At 44.5% G+C, this 21,229-nt stretch overlaps 1 protein-coding gene across 2 annotated transcripts in view; it reads left to right on the plus strand.

Annotated features, from left to right (window-relative positions):
* Positions 1-21,229, plus strand: part of SLC23A2 (solute carrier family 23 member 2) — a 104,052-nt gene that overhangs the window by 17,073 nt on the left and 65,750 nt on the right. For both annotated transcript variants that reach the window (XM_029915827.1, XM_029915828.1), the window contains exon 3: positions 13,928-14,189. In XM_029915827.1, coding sequence (XP_029771687.1) covers positions 14,082-14,189 — 108 coding nt within the window. In that variant the 5' untranslated portion in view covers positions 13,928-14,081. The remainder of the gene's footprint in view (positions 1-13,927; positions 14,190-21,229) is intronic.

Consider the following 21,229-nt stretch of genomic DNA (forward strand, 5'->3'; position numbering starts at 1 on the left):
TAATGTAATCTTGCTTGATCTGCTTTATTGTTATTACGTTTTTCATATCACCTAGCATATGCTTAGAGAATAATTTGATGTCCCATTCAGTCTTATAATCAGGTTCATCTTCATTTTTAGTTTAGTCCTGACCTTGATGGTTGGGGTTGGCATACATGATTAGCAGCCCGGTGTATTAGTTGCCTCTCTGGATTTTGCCTCTTAATGCGGTTGGAACAATAAACCTCAGCCTTTCAACCCCCTACCCCCAACCCCTTTTTCTTTCTGAGCCTGTGCATATCTGAGGTTGCATATTTTGGCTTTCCTGCATTAAGGGCAGCTTGTGTGGGCATAAAATTCTTTGGGGAACCTTTTTCCTTGGCCCTGTCTTCATTTTCTATTGCCTTCTGGCATTTTCATGCTGTCTTGGAAAATCCTGGGGTTTGTCTTAATTATTGCTCTTATTTAAGTAAACCAAACACTTTTTTCCTTCTCTCTGGATGTTTCTATACCTTTTTCTTTCTGTAGCTAAATTATTTTGCCAGGCTATGTCCAAGTATAGGTTTTTTTGTCTGATTTTGCATGAGTTTCATGTGCCTTTGTGATCTCTATACTCAGATTTTTTCTTAATCTCAGAGTAGTTTGTTTTTATTCTATATCTTTTTTATATCCCCTATCCCATTTGTCCTTTATTAAAAAGTTTTATCTAGACGGAATTCACACATGGCATTCTCCCATTTAGCACATACAGTTCAGCGGCCTCCAGTGAATCAGACTTGCGTAACCATCACCGTCAAGTTTGGAACATTTTCTTCATCCCATAAAGAAATCTCAAACTGATTAACCGTCCCTCCCCGTTCCTGTCCCCCATCTCCACCCCAGCCTCGGGCAACCGCTAATCTACTTTCTGTCTCTCTGAGATTTGCCCAGTCTGGACATTTCATGTAACTGGGAGCCCTACAACATGACTGGCTTCTTTGTTTTCTTTAAGTCTAGTCAGGGAGCACAGATTGTTCTTGTTTTGGTTTTGCTCTTTGCTTTTGTCCCTCCGTGGTTTGCATCTGTGACCTGTTAACTGCCTTTCTGGACTTTTCCTTGTCTGTCCATGTTTCTCAACTTGTCCTCCACCCGTTAGTTTTCTGCTGTTTCCAGTTTTCACTTGTGTTTGTTGCTTCTTCAACCCCCCCGCCCCTCAGCTTGTCCTCTCTTGGTCTGAGTCCATTTTCTTCCTGTAATTGTCTGATCCTGTTTCCCTTTTTTAAAAATTATCAACTGTTTTTTTTTTTTTTTTAATTCCTTACTCTTTTGTTCCAAATTGAAAATTTTCTTTTGGTTCCTGCAATTTAACCTTTTTGAGATGAGAGTCTCCAGAGAACATCCTGAGGACAGTTCTTATGTTCAGGATACAGGAACTGGATTATTTTTCCCATAGGCTACATAGAGGGTTTCCCTTCCCAGCTCACTTTGGAGGGAGGGGCCTTCTGGTCTACCTGGCTGTGTTGCCCCCATGCTTTGGGTGTGTCACATCTGACCTGTGCTCTGGGCACCTGTGGTGGAGAGTCTCCTGCCCCTGGATGGTTCAGGCTCTTGGCTCCCTGTCTCCTCTTCAGCTTCTGCTGTGGTTTCTCCTCCAGTCAAGTGGCTCTTCTCATATGCCCACCACAGACTTCCCTAAGATTGTTCATGAATGAGTCCCTCTCAGCTTGTTCTCCAGGTTATCCTGACTCCTCTGCCTTTATCACTCTTCCAAGATGTACTTTGCTGCTGGTAGATGCCCCTTCTGCCCGACTGTTTCTCCTCTGAGCCTTATGGTCCCTGCAAGGTGTTGGGGAGATGGAGGCAGTGCTTGTCCACTCACAGCACATCCCCAAGGGCCGGCTGCCCAGGCTTCTGGCAGGCCCTGACTTGGAGGCAGGACCAGAAAGGACAAAGTCTGACCACAGGTGTGGCTTTTTCCATCTTATGAGTACTAGATTGTCAGCATGTGTTTGCCTGTGTGGTTCTTTAGGCACTTCCGCTCTTCGGCGGGGCCTTGCAGCTGGGCTACCACACTTTGCCTTCCACAGTGCAGTTACTCGTTGCTTTTCCTATCGTTGTAGTGACGAGATCATGCCTTGAAATGTATTTTTAATCTGTGAAAGTCTTTGAGCTTTGAAAACCATTGTTTTTGGACTCCCAAGGGGGGAAATGAAAAATTACCAGGAAGCAAAATTAATCCCCCCTTCCAGTGAGCTGAAAGCAGTGTAGGTAGACTCGTTCTTCTGAACTGAGCCTTTGGAAAGATGGGTTTTAATTACCCTTGTTTGTGTGGGTTTGAGAAACGTAATCCCAGCAACTGCTTGGTTTCCACAATAGAATACCCAGGTGCCACGTAGAAACTGGCTCCAGACGAGGGTCAGCAGGCCGAATTGGAAGCATGCAGTAACCGTTCATAACCAGGTGGTGGCTGTTGTGTAATACAGAGAGCAAGCATTTTGGACTAGGTGTACGATTATACAATTTTGGTGAGCCCGTGCGGGTTATAAAAGCTGAAATTCCTTCAGTACCTGAAGCGTCTCATGCTGAGCATTAGAACGGTCCCGGCCCAGCACAGATGCCAGCGTAGAGTTGGTGGGTGGGACACTGACTATTTCTGTGGACAGGGTAAGACTTTCCTCTGCAGGTAAGACCATTTCTTGGTACATCAGCTCTGCTTTGGGGGAATTAGCGTCTGTGTGTCTGTACGTGTCTGTGTCTGCGTGTGCATCTGGGGCTGCAGTGTCCGTTTCCGCATGCACACATCTGTGACCGTGTGCTCCTGTCCGCGGCTCTGTGTCTGGTTTTCTGCAGATACAGAACTACGTCTGCATGTGTGTCTGTAGGCGGGCAAGGAGCCTGTGTCTCGAGTTTGCCCAGCTTGCTGTGTTACTAGAAAGTCTCCAGCCTGAGTTTCTCACTGCCGGCTGACCATATTTAAACAACCGAGCATTAGCATTTATACAAGTCTTAGAAGGCAGTGCCTTTCATGAAACGTGAGAAAGAGAGACCTTAGAAGCCGGTCTGCAACAGCTGAAATGTCAGATACGATGTATTTCAGGTGCTCATTTACCTTATTGTCTGAGTGAGGTCCAGCTCCCGGCCACCCAAGGATTTGTGTGCCTTTCATGTTTCTTTGATGCAGAATTTTTGGGGTTCAAGAAAAAGTAAGTACATAAAAAGGAGTAAGGACTAAACAAACTTCATGGGGAATTGGAGTCTTTTATAGACGAAGACATCAGTTTTTAATCCTTTAAGATTGGGGGATTATTAAAATATTAGGTTCAAAAAGCTGTACGTCCGTGGCACAGGATTCTGAGTGGTTGCAGTCCTTGTATTGAATGGCTTTGTTTTTTTATGAATTAGGAACATGTTTTTTTGCAGAAAACAAGAACAACTACATGACTTACTCCCAGGCATGAGATATTTATTGATGGTCAGGGAAAAGGCTCCCATTTATTGAAGGTCAGGGAAAACCTGTTACTTTGATCACTGTGTGTTTGGGTTTAACCCGGAGAAGAATTAGAGCGTCCCAGCCCCAGGTAATTGCAGTGCAGTGTAGGCAAACCCACATTCAGTCATCAGGTAATCCATCAGCGTAGGTGAAATTTCAGAGTGCCCTTTTCCTTATCTTGGGAAAGTGTGTGTGGAGGAGGAGACAGAAGTCTTGGTAAAGCAAAGGTGGGGGGTTGGGGTTGGGCGAGGAGGTAAAAAAGATACCACTGAAGAGATTTGCAGATGGAATGGGCGATAGGAAGGAAGCAGGTGGGGTCGAGCTCTAAGTAAAGGTGCCAAAGTCCAACAAAGCCAAGCGGCTATAACGTGCAGTTAGGAAAGGAGGGAAGGAGGAGCTTGATTTCTTGTCTGCAGGTGAGGGAAGGAAATTTGGCTTTGGCACTGGGGGCTAGAGGAACTGATAAGAACATTCCAGAGCGGAATGGTATAAGCTGAAGAGTAGCTCAGAGGGAGGGCTGGTAAGTACATAGAGCTTGAGGCGATGGAGTGAAGGATTATGGGAAACGCTTCTGCCAGCACACATACTTTCCCCAGCTGAGCAGACCAAGTCCTCGGAGGTGACTGAATGCCCTCTCGAGGCTTCCCCTGCAGGAGGAGAGGGAGCAGGAGTCCTCAGTTGGTGGTGGAAAAGAAGGGTGGAGCGGGGGGCTGGAGCGGCACTGAGGCGCCCGCAGGGTTAGCAGGGCACAGCCATCCCTACAAGTCACCTTAGCACTCAGTTTGTCTTGTACTGGGAAAGGGAGAGGGGCGCTAGCAGATGACACCTCCTTTGGAGGTGTACTGGAGGAGGGAGCTTTTTTCCACTCCTGGATAGTAACTGGAAGGCTTTTCTCAGCTTCTTCCTAAATGATGTTTAGATGTCACTCCCTGGGCCCTTGGCAGGTGCTCACCTTCGGGGCCTTGCTCGTTGGTCTCTAAGGATGCTGGGAACAGCACTCATTCTCTCAGAAGGAGTGCTGTGGCTGCTAGTTGCCCTTGGCTTTTGTCCAAGTGAAAATCAGCCTCTTTGCCTCTGTTTTCTGAGCTGTGAAATGGCGAGAATGATAGCTCTTCACAGTATTTTTGTGAGGGTTGAGTGAAATCCTGTTTGTATCTTGGTTATAACAGGCAGTTAATTCTGAACATGTTTTTATCTTGCTGTTAAAATTCCATGCAAAATTAGCTTCCCAGTGGCTTCTAAGATGACCAATTAATAATTTAAAGTAGTCTTTAAGTACAAAACCCCCCACGTGTACAAAAAGTGATGTTAAATCATATAGTAGAAATAAATGCAGTAAAACTTGATTCTGCTTAAGTTTTCTCAAATATACATTTATATTTTAATTCTGACCTAATAAGCTCTACCTTTTGCTCTAGTACTTCTCCTTCTCCAATGACTTGTCCTGGGCACATGATTTTCCTGAGTGAATCTGGAGGGCAGGGATTAGTTTTGTTTCAGATGTATGACTTACCCCTGGGAAAATGTTCAAGTTTTCCTTAAATATTTGAGTGCCTTTTATGTGGTGGACACTGTATCCCTGTGCCTATCCCTGCCTGGTCAGGGCTCTAGACCAAGAAGCCCTGTGTCATGGAAACCAGGAAGAGCAACTGCGAACCCAGGGATGCTTCTTGGAGGAGGAGGCTTCTTGAAGTCTGACCGGGGAACTGCAGGTCATTGTGGTCCATGTGGCTGGTCCCTTGGGCAGGAGAGGCATGGTTAGGATAATGAGGCTTAAGGTCTTGTCATGACTATTTAATAAATAAAGTTTAGGGAAGAAATTTCTGCTGGATAAGATCAACCACAGAAAGTGTCTGGTGGCTACGTTGGGTCAGAAGAACAAGGATCGCTGATGTGTTTGTATTTTAAAGCCCCCGAACCAGCAAAACGTTAGCTGCTTTGACCTTTTACTGTACGCCTGACTGCCTCTTCCCCTGACCGAGCAGTCGACGAGTCAGCGTCTTGCCCTCTGGATCCCATGACCATGGCTTTTCATGGCTCAGCCTGTGTGTAAACTGACATCCGCGTAAATCCGGTCCCCTCTCAGCCTGGATTAAAGAGCTCTCAGGCTTTAGAGTCAGGCTGTGTCTAGAGCTTCCTCTGTTCTAGGGCCTCTGCAGCAGAGTGTTCTCTGACATCTTCTGTTTCATCTTGTCACTTGTGGATTTGCACTTTATGCTCCATAAAATATTTTTCAAATAGGAATGATCCTCCCTTACCCTGTGACAGTCCAGGGAGATTTGCTATGTCTTTCCAGTGGCCCTGCGGCCCACTGTTGAGGCCCCCAACTCCGTGTTGAGGGGATACACCGGTAGTCCAGCAGTATTTGCCCAGATGCCTTTTCTTCCGCCCCCAGGGCAGGGTTGTCAACCTGGGAGCACCTCCTGGGCCCCAGGGGTGTGACATCCCAAGGACTGATCCTCCTGAGTTCTCAGCAGATGTTCGATGTGGAACCTGGCAGCTGACTCTGGGCCCCCCTTTGAAAATGCAGGTTTATCCAGCTTATAACTTCTCTTCCTCCTGGGAGAAAAGTCGACAAACCAAGACAGTGACAGAACAAAAGCTGTCACCTGCTCATTGCGGGGCAGTGGAGATTTTCTTGATTGCCGCCATTGAGGTCATTTGGTGTAGGGCTCCAATAGATGCTAAAGAAGGGCTACTAGGAGGCTTTGGTTCCGGACAGTCTGTTCCTGTAGCAAGGAGATAGTATGATACTTTATCAGTGTCCTCATCTTGCACCACTTGCAGAAATGATTTCTATGGGTATGTTACTTGAAGGCCGGCAAATAACCTGACTTAAATTGGGCACTTAGAATATGCCTTCTACGTCACTCGGCAGGGCGTTAGTTACACCAGTGACTTGGAGGGGTGTTTGGGGTGTGTGTGTGTTTTGATTGAGCCACAGTAGAGTATTTTACCTTGAAACTAGATAACCGTGTCTCCTAAGATGTGCTCTGAAGTTTTTTGTTCTGTTAAATTTCATGGTCTTACAAATTCTAGTTGAGATCATAGCCCACTACTGGTGGGTCATGACTTGCAGTTTGAAAAATAAGAGAAAAAGTTCTTGGAGTGTTTTGGAAAAGGCTGACCATAACTATCATCACAAGATCAAATAATAACCACCTCTCAGTGGTTCATTTGTCGCTGCCAACAGGGAATAATAATAGCTACGATGAACATCAGGATTGTAAACTTTCTATGTATTAGGCAACCATTTAAGTCCTTTCATTTAATTAAAGGGAGTTGAACATCTAGAAGTTGATATGTGTTCCAATAATCCTTTTTTGTCATGGATTAAAAGCATTTAGGTCAAATGTTAGCACTTAACAGAATTTAATGGTGCAGCCGCAGTTCAACTATAATCCCCTAATGATGGGATTTAAGCAGAGAGAGCCACCGATTGGCTTCTAAAATGTGCTTTATCATTGAACCTGGCCAGCTCTGAAAGCTCTTGTTTTGTACCTTGGTAAGTACCAGACTACCACTTGGCAAGTGGAGGTTTTGAGTTTTTTTATCCCAAACTTCTCCTTGTTAATCACACTCTCAGTTGTCTGGTAGGTTTCACAGGCAGAGAAAGTTTTATCCCACACCACACAGTCCATCCAAAAATAGGGGCAATCTGAGGACCGCTAGCATCAGAATGTTTGTGCGTCTGTTAATGTTCCCAGGGGGGTTGCCTGGGTGGCTCAGGCCACTGAGCTTCCGATTTCAACTCAAGTCATGATTTCACTGTGAGTTTGAGCCCTGCAGTGGGCTCTGTGCTGTCAGCTCTAAGCCTCCTTCTGATCCTCTGTCTGTCTCTCTCTTTCTCTCTTTCTGCTTCTCCCTTGCTCGTGCTCTTTCTCCCTCCCATCCAAATAAGTAACCATTAAAAAAAAAAGTTTCCAGGTCCCAACATAGGTCTGTGAATCAGAATTTGGAGGAGGGAACATTTTTTAAGTTGGTGGGATTATGGGAGTTTTTATATTCTTTTTTCCTGGAAAATTGATTTTTACCAAAGTATAGTTTACGTGCAATAAATGGATATACACACAAATGGAGCCACTAGAATCATAACCACGGTATAGAATATTTCTTCAGTGTTTCCTTCTTTCTGCCTTTGGGAGTCCCTCCTCCTTTCCTGCACTTCCTCCTCCCCCACTATCTGCTTCCTGTCACTGTAGATTAAGCAGTCAGGCAATGGGCAGCATGTAGTGTGTCCAACTTCTTTCATTCAACATGAATGCATTTCCCCCACGTTTTATACATCAGTAGTTGCTTCCTTTTTATTGCTGAGTGTTTTTTGTAGGGATCCACTATGGCTCATTTATCCAGTCACCTGTCGATGGACCTTTTGAGGTCTTGAATTGGGGCTGTTATAATGAAAACAGCTTTGAGACTTTATCTTAACAGATATTTGCGTGGAAGAAATCTGTATTTTGAATAACCTTCCCAAGCAAGTCTTAGGCACATGAACTACTGATTCTCTCTATTCTTATTCTTCATGTATCATTATGGAGAACAGTAAAAGTTGGATTTGCCATGCCTTTATGTTTTTGATGTAGTATCATTCAGTGCCATCTATATGGGATACATGTGTATTTCATTAATGTTTATTGAGTATCCTGTGCTGAGAGCTGGGAATATAAAGATGAATTGTACATGGAGAATTCTGCCCTTTGAGAGGACTCTTGGTGGTTACTTCATTCAGCCATTAAGTGCTTTGGACTAGGTACTGCTAGATGGTGACTCGAAGACACGTTTTCTTGCATTTTGCTCCCAAGAAACACAAAAAGTCTTGGTTAGTAAACTCCAGGAGCAGCTCAGCCTTTAAATTCTGTTTGGGTAGTACTGACATACTGCCAAGTCAGGTGGCCGTAGTAAGCCACAGTAGGGAGTTGACACATTCCTGGACAGCAGAGAACTGGTCAGATAAAATTAAATGCAAAAGAAAGGGTCACTGGCTGAATAGTTGATCAAAGAAGTGCTCATTTGAAGCTGTTACTCTGCATTTGTTCATGATTATTGGTGGCTGGAGAGCTGGTGGTTCAACCCCTGGAGAATTGAAGTTTGTCAAAGATCTGAATATTTTACTTTCCTACTTGCTCCTAGCAGAATTTCCCAAATTGCTGGTTTTCTACTCTGTCAGATGTAGATTTATTTTGAGGTTGAAAAAAAATTTTTGGGAGGCAGTGATGGTTTCCTGCTTGCTTTAGGGTAGTGACTCAAAAAAAATTTTTATCTTTGACAGAGTGGGCGGGGGAGTGGGGAGAATATCCCAAACAGGCTCCACACTGAGCATAGAGCAAAGGGCATAAGGAGATAAACTGCAGAAGGGTCTCTGAACTTGCTAGCCTCCATGGAAAACTCATGAGTCAGAGCATCACAAAACCTCTGAAAAATTATCCACTGGCACAGGGTTCTCAGACTTAGGGTTCTCAAACTTTGATGAGACGGACAAATTTGTAGCTGGCGAGACTGCCAATTAGGGTCTTTCTGGAAGAGAATTTTGTTTTAATGTCTTAAGAGCCTCAAAATCTTAGCCTTAGTCCTCTTCACGGACTGTTTTCCAAGGCATCAGGGTGTGCAAATTCTTAAGTGTTATTAATGTGGTCCCCCACACGACTGGCTGCAGAGTTGTGATTTCTGCACTGGAAGTTCGTGTCACTCTTAACTAGTATAATCTTGAAAAATAGGAAGATGCGTTTCTGTTAGAATAGGTGGTGGTGGATGTTGAAGGGTGGTGGACGACTGGGGGTCATCTGGATGTGGAGTTTTAGGGTTGCCTTCTTTCCTGGTGGAATGCTGGAAACATCACTTTTTCGCGTGTGTGTTTGTGGTTTTTTTTTGTTTTTGCTATTAGATGAGAAGTCTTTATAAAATATAATAAAAGATGATAGACGGATCTTTCCTTAAAAAACAGTCTGTTTCTGTATGTTCTTTCCTGACAAGTTGTTGAGATTTTATATCTCCTAGAATTTAGACGTTTTGCCAGCCTGTGTTGCGGGGGGCGGCGGCTTTCAGTACTCCCTCTAGCCCAGCTTTTGAGATGTCCGGTGGATCCGAAGTCTTACCAGGAGGATATTTTTGTCGGTTACTTCTTGGACTCCTTAGACATCGGCTCCCTCCCTTGTTGTCTCTGGAAACTCCTCTTACACAGATATTGGTGCTTCTGGCTGTAACATCTGTTTGTGGAATTGTTCTAATAATTTGCATTCTTAGCTCCCAAAAGTGTATCTACCAAGAACTTTATTTTGGCAGTTATGCACTCGTTTTGGTCCTTCAGTTACCACTTTTTCAGAAATCCCACTGAAGATGTGAATTAGAACTACTTTAAGGGTACTCTCCTGACTCTTGCATTTATGAGGATGATGATGCCGCCGCCTCAGGGGGCATTTACTCTGGCTAGCTTGGTGTGCTTTCTGCTTGCTCATTGCCCTCGGATGTGTGCTGACAGCCCTTGCACCGCTGGTGAGGCCTGGCCGCCAGCGCTGGGGCCGGCTGACTGCTTTGTGTACAAGGCTCAGGGAGGTGTTCGTGGCCGGGTCTTTTGCAGTCAGCCCCCTTGTTAGTTGCCAGGTAGGTGTGCTGCAGGGATCGCAGAGGGGGGCTTTAAGTGGGATTTATGCTTTTGTATTTCTAAGACGTCTTTGCAGAATTTTCATGATTGGAAGTAAAAATACCATATGCTGTCACTATCTTGGACTCCCAGGTTAGAGCCCCTGGTGCCCTCTTGACTATTCCTCTGACCCTCAACATGGAGAGTGCTAGTTCTAATTCTCTCCTTCCACCTTCCCTCCTCCTCTTCCATGCCTGCTGCCCTGTAGCCCCCATGCCTCATGTGCACAGGCGCTCCAGGCTTCTGATCTTCAGCCTCTGCTTCATCGTCTCTGTCCACCACACGCATAGTAGAGAAGTCCCTTCCAAAGCACAGATCTGACCACTATCCTTCTCCTCTCTGAGTCCCCTTTGATTCTCTTCCTCTCCACGCTGGTTGAGTGGGACCTCTTGAACCTGGCATGCTCCCGGGACTAGCTGGTCCTAGCTGTGTGCCCACTGTCACCTGTAACCCATTTTGTTGTTTCTCCGATGTACCCTGGTACCTCACTGGGTTTGGTCTACTTCACTTTGGTCATCAGGGGCAGTCTGGAGATGACGGCAAGCTGGCACCGTTGGACTCACCTGTTGGTGGCGTCCCAGGAACCAGATGAGCAGGCTGAGCCTTGTACCTGTAGTGTCAGGCATAGGAGGCCCCAGTGAAGGGAGACAGAGAATGCGAGAGACAGAATCACTGAAAGGTGTATCCGAGGCTCAGGAGGACAGAGCATGCTGACCACAGAGCGGAAGCAGGTCCGCACAGAAAGGACTGGCAAGCACAGAAGATGGGGCTCCTGTAGTTCGGGGGGGGGGGGTGTCCAGTGCGCTCCAGGAACCTGGGCGGCCACACACAGACACAGCCCCACCCGTGGCCACAGAGCAGGCGGACAGCAAAAGTAGGATGCTCCTACCTCTTGGCCGACTTTGCCTTTGCTCTGAATTCTTTGTTTGGTTCTGTTTTGGAATTGTTGTAAAAACACTTGAGGAATGCAGGAAAAAAAGGGTAATATTACCTGAGTAATCTCTGTTAGGTCTACAGGGAGAGCCTTCAGTGTTTTCTAAGCAGTGTCTCCTCTGAGTATAGAAAGTTCCCACTTTTGGGGCACCTGGGTGGCTAAGTTGATTAAGTATCCAGCGTCGGCTCAGGTCATGATTGCACAGCTCATGAGTTCCAGCCCTGTGTCGGGCTCTGGGCTGACGGAACTGAAGCCTGCTGTGGAATCTGTGTCTCCTTCTTTTTCTGCCCCTCCCCACATGCATTCTGTTTCTCTCTCTCTTTCAAAAATGAATTAAATGTTTTTTAAAAACAACTTTAAAAGTCCCCACTTTTATGTATTGGAGACTAAAGAGGAAAATGGGTCCCTTATCCCCTCCAAGCAGCAGAAATGGTAAAGAAAAATATGACCTGCTCATCCCTGTTACTGAAATAGGAAAATTATTTATAAAGTCCCAACACTGCCGTAAGTCCCACAGATTTTACTCCATTATCAAGTTGGCTGTATCTGGTGACATACACAATCCCTCTTCCCAAAGTGGAACATGCATCCCTTGGGGGAGGGATCTTGTGCCAAGGATCCACATGGCACATTGGGGTGCCATTTTTAGGAGGAGGAAAATGTTTTTACACTAGGGTTCTCAGCTTATTCACATTTGGGGCCATTATGGGAGCGGGACTCCTGGCCTCTACCTATCACGTGTGAGTAGCTGTCTTCCGGTTGTGATGGCTCTAGATGTTGCCGAATGTTCCCTGGAGGGAAGGTCACTCCTGGTTGAGAGCTGCTGCTTTCAACAGACACGGATAGGATGTGACCAAGAATGCAAAATGTACATGCATACTTAAACCAAAGGAGCCCCTCCAGGTTGTCTCATGGTTCATGGGTTCAAGCCCACATCTGGCTCTATGCTGACAGCTAGGAATCTGGAGCCTGCTTTGGATTCTGTCTCCCTCTCAGCCCGCTCCCTGGCTCACGCTCTATCTGTCTGTCTGTCTGTCTCTCAAAAATAAACATTAAAAGAAAACTAAAGGGGTGCCTAAGTGGCTCAGTCGATTGATCAGTTGGTTGAGCGTCTGGCTTTGGCTCAGGTCATGACCTCGTGGTTGGTGAGTTCAAACCCTGCTTCAGGCTCTGTGCTGACAGCTCAGAGTCTGGAGCCTACTTCGGATTCTGTGTCTCCCTGTTTCTCTCTGACCCTCCCCTGCTCATGCTCTTTCTGTCAAAAATAAATAAACATTAAAAAAGAAAGAAAACTAAAAACCAAAACAAGACTTTAAAAAAACCACAAAAGAGCCCCTCAAAAAAGTCTGAGGCAACTTGATATTCATTCTGGCAACCATTTCCTTTATTTTCCCTTCTTGCGCTCTAACTACCAAACTCTCAAATTCCGTGTGATTGTCTTTTCTTATTTTGTCTATATTTCAGTTTTCCTCCTTGATCATCCAAAGTCATTATTGAATGAAAGTCTGTAACAGAATTCCTCGAACAGGAGGTTTCCTACTTGTATTTCTTTTTCTTTTTCTTTCTTCTTTTCTTTCACTTAGTGTGAGCAGGGGGAAAGGAGCGGGGGAGAGAGAGAATGAATGAATGAATGAATGAATGAATGCATGCATGCCAGGCAGGTTCCACGGTCAGCATGGAGCTGGGCATGGGGCTCCATCCCACAACCCTGCAACCATGACCTGAGCCAAGTTTGGCTGGGTTATTCATTTTCGGTCAGAAGAGTAATTGGCGCTGAGATCTGACATTTTTCTAATGGATGTTCTGTCCCTTTTCACCCCTACCTGATTCTGATTTTTTTTTAAATAAAACTTTGGGCATACTTAGGCATGTTTTATTGTACACCTGCCAATCCTTGTGGGGATCCTTTATGTCCTCTCATTTCTGGAAGCTGAAATTCCTGAAATGCTCGTTAGTTTGGGGGTAGATCTCTTTCATTCCTACTTCTGTTTGACATTTGAGTTTTTAATTTTCTTCACTAAAATTTGGCCACATAGAATTGTTCCGGTGATTTCCTACTCCTGACTATTGCTTAGATTTTTTTTTCTTAGCCTAGAGCATTGTACTTTCCTACTCAAACAGTGTCTGTTTGTCCAAGTATCCTGGGTCTACCTTGTGCTCTCCCCTTCCTCCCTCATCTCTTGCCCTCTATTTTGTCTCTCGGATTTCCTGTTTAGGTTTATGTTGTCATTTGATTGATACGGAATGTTCTGGCTCTGTGTTTTATGTGGCATTCTAGCCCATTTAAAGGTCAACTTGACATGTCTAGAACTCCAGCCATTTAATCCTAGGTTAGTTTTATCTCCTTTTCTTTTCTTTTTTTTTTTTTTAATGCTTTTGAATGTTTCTCCCTGCCTTTAATTGGGCACCTATAGGCAGTTCAGAATTTTTGATCCTTGTAAATTGGCTATGGTTACCACTAGTGACACGTGACTATTTAAATTCAAGTCAGTTATAATTAGATACAAGTAAAAATTCATTTTCTCTGTTGCACTAGCCACATTTCAAGGGCTCAGTACTAAGAGCCCTGTGGGCGGTGACTACTGGATTGGACATGGCAGACGCAGAACATTTCATCACTGTGGCAAGTTCCCTTGGGTGGTGCTGGGCTGTGAGATCTGTACCGTAATGCACACCAAAGAAACCCCCATGCTGCCTTTTCATCCTTGGATTTGGGTGTTTCTGATGGTCCAGTTCAGTGACTCCCCACTCTGGGGGGCAATCGAGAATCTGCGTGTGGTAACCAAAGTAGTGGGGACTTGATGTCCAGCTGTGACTTACACTCTGCCTCTCCACAGGAAATGCTGTGGATGTGTGTCCTGTGCTCTTTGTGTGCTCGTGGTGATCTGGCTGCTTCCTCTCTTTCTAGGTGCTAAGAGATGGCACTTGTGGGGCTTGTCTCTGCCTGAGAATTGGGCGCTCCAGGCACCGGAAGAGCCAACTCGGATCCTGGACTCCTCGCTTGAGCAAGCCTTCCCTTCCAGCCATTCCAGTCCAGCGGCCAAACTACTCATTTTCTCTTAATGATGGGTATTGGTAAGAACACTACGTCCAAATCCATGGAGGCTGGAAGTTCAGCTGAAGGCAAATATGAAGATGAAGCAAAGCACCCCGCTTTTTTTACTCTTCCGGTAACTATGTTCCCTTCTTTTCTTAGTTTGAATCACTCTCATGTAATTTCTGTATTGAATTGGCATAGGATTAGTTTTAATACCCCTGTTGTCAGTGAAGGTTAAGGCATTTGAAGACCAAATGCTTTTCACGTGAGATAGTCTTTGGGAGCCCTGTTGGCTGGCTCCGGTTTTGTCTCTACTACTTTCTGCCCGGTCACCTGATGGGATTAGCTCCAGGAAGGAAGCGAGCATTGGTGGGAACATCATAAAGTCAGCCCAGTGCTTACTGGAGCGTGCTCCGAGCTTAATTCTGTCTTCACAACTGTGTTCTAGCGAAACACCCCCAAACCCGACTTTGGACTTTTATTGCAAAGTAGGAGAATGATGGATGACTTCTCATTTGGAACCTACAAGTCTATGCCTTGTATTATGGTAATAGCATCCAAGATGTAGTTTTACTTGGACAAGCGTTATCAGTTAGATAAGGCTGATTACAAATATTCATTATAATAAGTGCTAATCTTTTCCAGATGTAGGATATGATTTGATGTGTATGAAGTTACATGAAGTGTGGGTTCAAAAAAGGGGAAAGCTCTTCAGAGAGAACTTGGCCTCTGGCTGTTTTTCTCTTAATAACTGGGAATCAGGTTAAGGGTGAGAAAATACCTTATTCTAGGATTCCTTACTGAATGGTCCTGGAATTTGTCTCACTGTGGCATTCACTCAGGAAGAAAGATGTGAACATGCACATTGATTGACCCGACTTGCATTCACATTTTGATTTGTTTTTTTTTTTTAACCCTGTTAATTCAGAGATGTCCCAATGATTTTACACCTCGAATCACTGTTTTCTGTCTTCCTATAAAGTGACAATTTTAAACTGTATCTGCTGCTGTGTTGAAGGCTTAGATTTGACTCAAGCTTTCTAGAGAATGAGGCAAGTTGTTTTTTCACGTTTAAATCTGATCATCTTTGAAAAATGAAAAGGAGGGTTTCGTGCCTGATTATTGATTTGCCTCCCCAGCCGACCACTCGCCCTCAGGCTCTGTGTGAGAGAAAAGAGGCGGAGCTTGCCTTTGCCTCACACCCACCTGTTGTTACGGTCAAGAGATTACGTGGACTTACTTTCATGTTCCGATTTTGATGCTCTGCATTTGTTGTCCATTTTCCTATTTGTTCCCCTGTCTATCCCCCTCTCCCTCCCTCTTGATGTCCACGCATTTGTTGTCCATTTTCCTATTTGTTCCCCTGTCTATCCCCCTCTCCCTCCCTCTTTGCTCACTTCTCTTTAAAACCAACAACAACAAAAACAAAACCAAACAAAAAAACACTGTGGGTCTGTGAACAGTCACCGCCTTTGTCATTATACGTCTGAAAATAACTGTATCTTGTTCTCAACTCTTGGATGAACTTCTGTTAATCACACAGTAGAGCTTTCCAGTCAGTCTGTGTTTCTCTCTAACTACACTCTCAAGGTTTGGATATCTTTTCCTGGTGATAATTCTGGATGGATTTCCTCAGTATTATTTTCCAGTTTACTAGTTCCTTGTGTCATGTGTTTATGTTGAATTTTTGTTGCATTGATTATAGTTCTTATTTCTGAGATTTCTGTTTGGTTCATTCCTGCCTATTTTTGGTTCTTAATTTCTTGTGTGTAAGTGTTTGTGTTGTTTAAAAATGTGTATTTAAACCACCGAGGACCCTAATGTACTTATTTTAAAGTAACTCTCCAGTTGTTCTCTTTTCATTTGGTGTGAAATCCTTCTCTGAGTGTTTCTCTTGAGATTTTCTTCCCTCTTCCCTCTCCCTGCCACCCTGCACTTCTGTTGCTATGGTTTTGCACTCTCCCATCCTGGATCCAGTCCAGAACCAGGTCTTATGTCTCCCTCAGGGGTGCCCACCATGACATGACCTGCTGGGTCCTGGCTTTGAGCATTGGACCTGGTTCTTTTCCCCCTTGGGTGTTGGCTCTGGAGCCCTGTCTCCTTGCTGGAGCTGTGGGGTTCCTGAGGTCTACTGGGCTCAGAGCCTGCTCTGGTCCAGTGTCAGCCTTTTTGTTGCTTTTTATATTTCTTATTACAGAAAGGTTTGTCTGTTTTGGGGGTTTTCCCTCTACCATTCTTTAAGTTTTTTTTAATGTTTATTTTTGAGAGAGCAAGAGCGTGCAAATGGGGGAGGGGCAGAGAGAGGGGGAGACACAGAATCCGAAGCAGGCTCCAGGCTCTGAGCTGTCAGCACAGAGCCCGACTCAGGGCTTAAACTCACAAACCTGCGAGATCGTGACCTGAACTAAAGTCAGCACTTAACTGACTGAGCCGCCCAGGTGCCCCCTCTACCGTTCTTCATAGGAGTGGAGGTGGGAAGGGAGTGTTCCTCAGAGCATTAGTTTTCCACATCCATCTTCACGACGAATTCCTGCAAGTATGTGGGAGCTGAGAATGTGGACATAATATGTAGTTGGATAAATGTAATATGAATATAGGTCATCTTAACACTCTAGCAGTTTCATTAGGGAACTTAGAGAATTTTTACCTATATTGAGCTATCGAAGTGAGTATCAAAAATGGGGATGAAAAAGAGGAGAAATAGAGTTGTCATCATGGACTCACGCTGCCTGGAGGAGAGAAAGGCGGCAGGGGGGAAAGGCCGTGAAGGGTCGGTACATGAACCACAGGCATGACTTGGAAGCAGGGATGTCGGGAAGTGTGTTCACATGAGCTTCTGCAGAGCCTGTGAGAAAGCAGAAGGCAAAGCGGCAGAAGGAAAATGGATGAAAACAAAAGTCAAATGAGGACTGTTAAAGAAATGTTGATAAAGAAATAGTTCATGGGGAGGAAAGCTGTATTGCCTATATTTAATTACTAGTGAAATTGCTGCCTAAGAAAACGGGAAGTAAGATAAAAGACCATTTTGCATGATTTGCTTGTTAACAGGATGGGTGTAGGGGGCCAGGTCAGAGCTGTTCTTTTTCCACTGTCCAACTGGTAGGATTATTTGGGTCACTGGCTCTCTGCTCTTGGGATGTACATCTGTGTCTCCCTGTTCCTCTTTTGGCCCAGAAGGTCTCGGATACTAAATTCATAGAATGACAACCTGAGCACTAATGGTGGTTCTGGAACTCTCCTGATAGTTCTATGGGAAGGTGGAGTACACGGCTTTGTCTGAAGTGTACAGTTCACACAGTGCGTTAGGTAAACTATCAGTTGGATCACTTGGGCTCTTGGCTCCAGGTGGTTCACAGCCAGGGAGGAAGGCAGAAGCTGCACGTCAGTGGTACTGACAGGTGTGGTGGATTATCTTCTGATTCAAACAGATGTTCTCGGGAATGCTTTTAAGGAAAGAGATGGGGTGGGTGGGGATTGAACTGCCATAGCTGATGCTCTGGTGGGAGCAGAGGTGAAGGAATGTCGGTATGAAGGCTCAGTATGTCGGTCTCCTATGAATGAATAATGAATAGGTCACTGTAAGACCCAGAGACTTGCAAAGCCCTGGTGTTCACAGAAGTTAGATCGTGTGATTAGAATTGATATTAAATAGTAGAAACATAACAAAAGATCTCCTTACCCACAGGAATCTTGTTAGGAAAATTTGTATGCTTTTAAAGGCCACTAGGAAATGTGTAATATGGGTGAATTCCACAGGGCAAGAAATTAGAACCAGAAAACAGCAAAGAGACTTGAACCCTAAGGACACCAGCCAGGGAAAGGTCATGTGTTTGCTCTGCAGTTTTCTTGTGTCGGTATCTCTTGTGTCCTCTGAACCTGGGGGGTGTCCGGGGAAACCAAGTCAGTAGCGGGAACTTCATGTTGGCAGAGGCCCTCCGGTCATACAGCCCGTTGTTTGAGCACGTTAATGTTCCAGTGCCAAGTTCACAGCTGGCAAAAGTGTTTAAGGTTCCTTAAGGTTTGATGTCTTCTGCCTTTTCTAATAGTCTCTGTGAGAATATTGGGGTCTCCTCTTGTGGGTGCCAAGAGTAGATCACCTTGGTAACAACCAAACATAGGTATATGAAATAGCTGAAGACATTTCAGCTCTTTCAGAGAAACTTTTTGAAAAGTCATCTTTATGAGTAGACTAAGACACAAGAAACCCTGCTCTGAGTGTAAAAGGAATGCCTGTTCACGTTAGGAAATGTGGCGAATTCAGCAAAGCATTTAAAAGAGAAAGTAATTTTGAATGGGAAGGTTATGGAATTGATCAGAAAATATAGTTGGGTCCCCTCTCTCCCACCTTCTATAGTTAATACAAATGAATTGTTCTCTTCCTGTAAATTTATGCTTCTGCCAGATTTGACCACTTCCGTAATCCAGCAAACCAGAGAAACAGATTTCTCTGTTTGCCGCTGATCTGAGGCATTTTATCGGCATCAGTAAAGCTTGTCCTTGTCTGTCAAGTTATAGGTAAACAAGGGAAAGTTTAAACTTAAAAGTTGAAGTAGAAGAAGGTGATAGATCAGGAGAAGGTCTGTAAAGAGAAAAAGGAGGTTGTTACACAGAAGTCAGAGAAGGGGCCCTGGTCCAGCCGGATGTGCTGGTTGGGGAGGGCCATGTTCCTCTTTCCTGTCCCTTTCCTCTCCTTCCTACTATTTCCCTTCCCATCTCTTGCTTTTTCTTTAAAAAAAAAAAATTTTTTTTTTTACATTTATTTATTTTTGATAGAGAGAGACAGAGTGTCAACAGGGGGGGGGCAGAGAGAGAAAGAGACACAGAATCTGGAACAGGCTCCAGGCTCTGTGCTAGTGATCAGCACAGAGCCCAATGCGGGGCTCGAACCCACCAACCATAAGATCATGACCTGAGCCGAAGTCGCGCACTCAACTGACTGAGCCACTCAGGTGCCCCTCTTGCTTTTTCTTCTTTAAGAGAAGGCACACAGAGGGAAGAGGGGGTAAAGAAGCCATGTGCTGGCAACTCTGACTTGTACAGGCCACTGGTTCAGTGCTGGCAGATTTGAACAGGTTCCTCCTCAGCACTGAAAAGAAGGCACCAGAGTTTTTGGTGCTAATAGGTCTAGTTAAAAAACCAAGCATGGAAACTTCTGAAACATCCTTGTTCTCGTGACTTTAATGCCAGGTGCCGTGGGGTCTCTTACGCTTTTCTAAATAGAGGGCTTGGAGTTGTTTGCTCTTAAAACTGTTAAGTCTCAGCTGGATGGTAGTAATAGTTGTCTTGGGAAATGTTCTCTTTCCAAAGAATAATTAGGTTTGGGATCGAGAGTGTGTGAGATTTCTGAGAACAGTCAGAGGATGCTGCGATTCCCAGAGAGTTGGTTAAATTCCTCTCCTTCTGTAAGATAAGAGCTTGAATCTACCGCAGAGTGGCCAATGTAAGGGAAGGGATGCTCTTGACAGGTCAAAATTGAACAGCCAAGATCAGCAGCGGAACTTGCTGTTTAAAGTCTATCAGTTGGAAAAATTTTTTACAACAGGAGATGCTGGTATATGCTTTCAAATAAAAAGACTGAAAAGATGGATTACAAGTGGTTTTGATGCATGGCTTGAGAGATTCTTTCCCTTCTTTCTTCGGTATTTATTTTTGACAGAGAGACAGAGACAGAGTGCGCGTGGGGGAAGGGCAGAGAGACTGGGAGACAGAGGATCTCAAACAGACTTCAGGCTCCGAGCTGTTAGCACAGAGCTTTCTGTGGGGCACAAACCCACGAATTGCGAGATCATGACCTGCTCCGAAGTTGGGTGCTTACTCGACTGAGCCAGCCTGGCACCCCTCCCTTCTTTCTTTCTAGAGTTTGTGTTCTTAAAATAATTAATTTTAAAGATTTTTAATTAATCTGTTCAGCCAGCATGGGGCTTGAACTCACAACCCTGAGATCAAGAGTCGTGTGTTCCATTGACTGAGCCAGCCAGGTGCCCCATTAAAAATCAGTTTTTATGCTCTGGTTTTGAGGTTTCAGATAGTATTTGATATTTCAGGTTTTAATTCAAATAGAGCTTTGGTAGTTTTAGATGAGAGATGTTAGTAATAAAAAAAAGTAGTCCATCTAGTAGTTGGGACATAGTTTGGTATAAATGATCACAAAATAACAGAATTGGTGTAGTCACTTCCTAGAACAGGTTTACAAAGTTGACAAGCATTTGGCTGACTATCGTCTCTTTTGTGTGAGACCAGATCCACAGAATCTGAGCCATAAAGCACATCTTGTCCATTCTGCTCTTAATCGATGCTTGCTTTGTGCTCCGAGCTTTACCAGATGGGTTGGGAGTACAACAAAAGTAGTTGCCCAAGCTTCCTGTGTCCCCACCCACTCAGGCCCCCTCACCGTTAGCGCCATGGCAGCGGCCATTGGATTCTTGGGTCCTCACGTCAGCCTCCAACTGGTCTCCCAGCCTTGTTCTTTCCAAGCCCAGATTGTCATTCCTGCTCATCTTTTGCATTCCTTGACTATTTGATATTTCTTTTTCTTCTAGTGTTTATACCTCCTGAACCCCCTACCTCTAGATTCTCCATTCAACCCTAAACTGTATTTACCTAGGCTAGGTAGGCAGGCTTCTAGGCTTTAACAATTGCACGTTAGGTATTTCAGATTGATTTTGTTACCATAATCTAGGTCCAGAATTCTGTTGGCAGAAAAAGCTTATTTCCTGTTAGGATGGACATAGTACTGGGGACAGAAGATACGCATTTACATGTTCTAAAGCACCCACCTTTCTCCCCAGGCTTCGTGGCACAAAGTGGGGATTGAGTAAAATGGAAGTAGCAAGACAATTGATGTGTTCTTTTACTATATAATTTTTTATAGTTCACATCTGTTTCTTTTGTCATTGTTTCATTGTTTGTATAACTTCTTCATTTACAAAAGAAGTAATGTTCAGTGTGGGACGTTTAGAAACTATGGAATGATATGAGGGAAAATCAAATCATTCAGAATCCCATCAGCCAGAAAAACAATATGGTATTTTGGTGTGTTCTTTTTAGAGATTTGAAACAAATATTTGGGGGTTCTTTTATCAAGTTCTTTCTCTCCCTCTTAAAAACAAATAAACATTAAAAAAGTAAATAAAAAAAAGATGGAAGTTAACGTTGTAGAGAAAATGCCTGGAC

This window comes from Suricata suricatta, chromosome 12, assembly GCF_006229205.1.
Source record: "Suricata suricatta isolate VVHF042 chromosome 12, meerkat_22Aug2017_6uvM2_HiC, whole genome shotgun sequence".
In the NCBI taxonomy this organism is placed as follows: Eukaryota; Metazoa; Chordata; class Mammalia; order Carnivora; family Herpestidae; genus Suricata; species Suricata suricatta.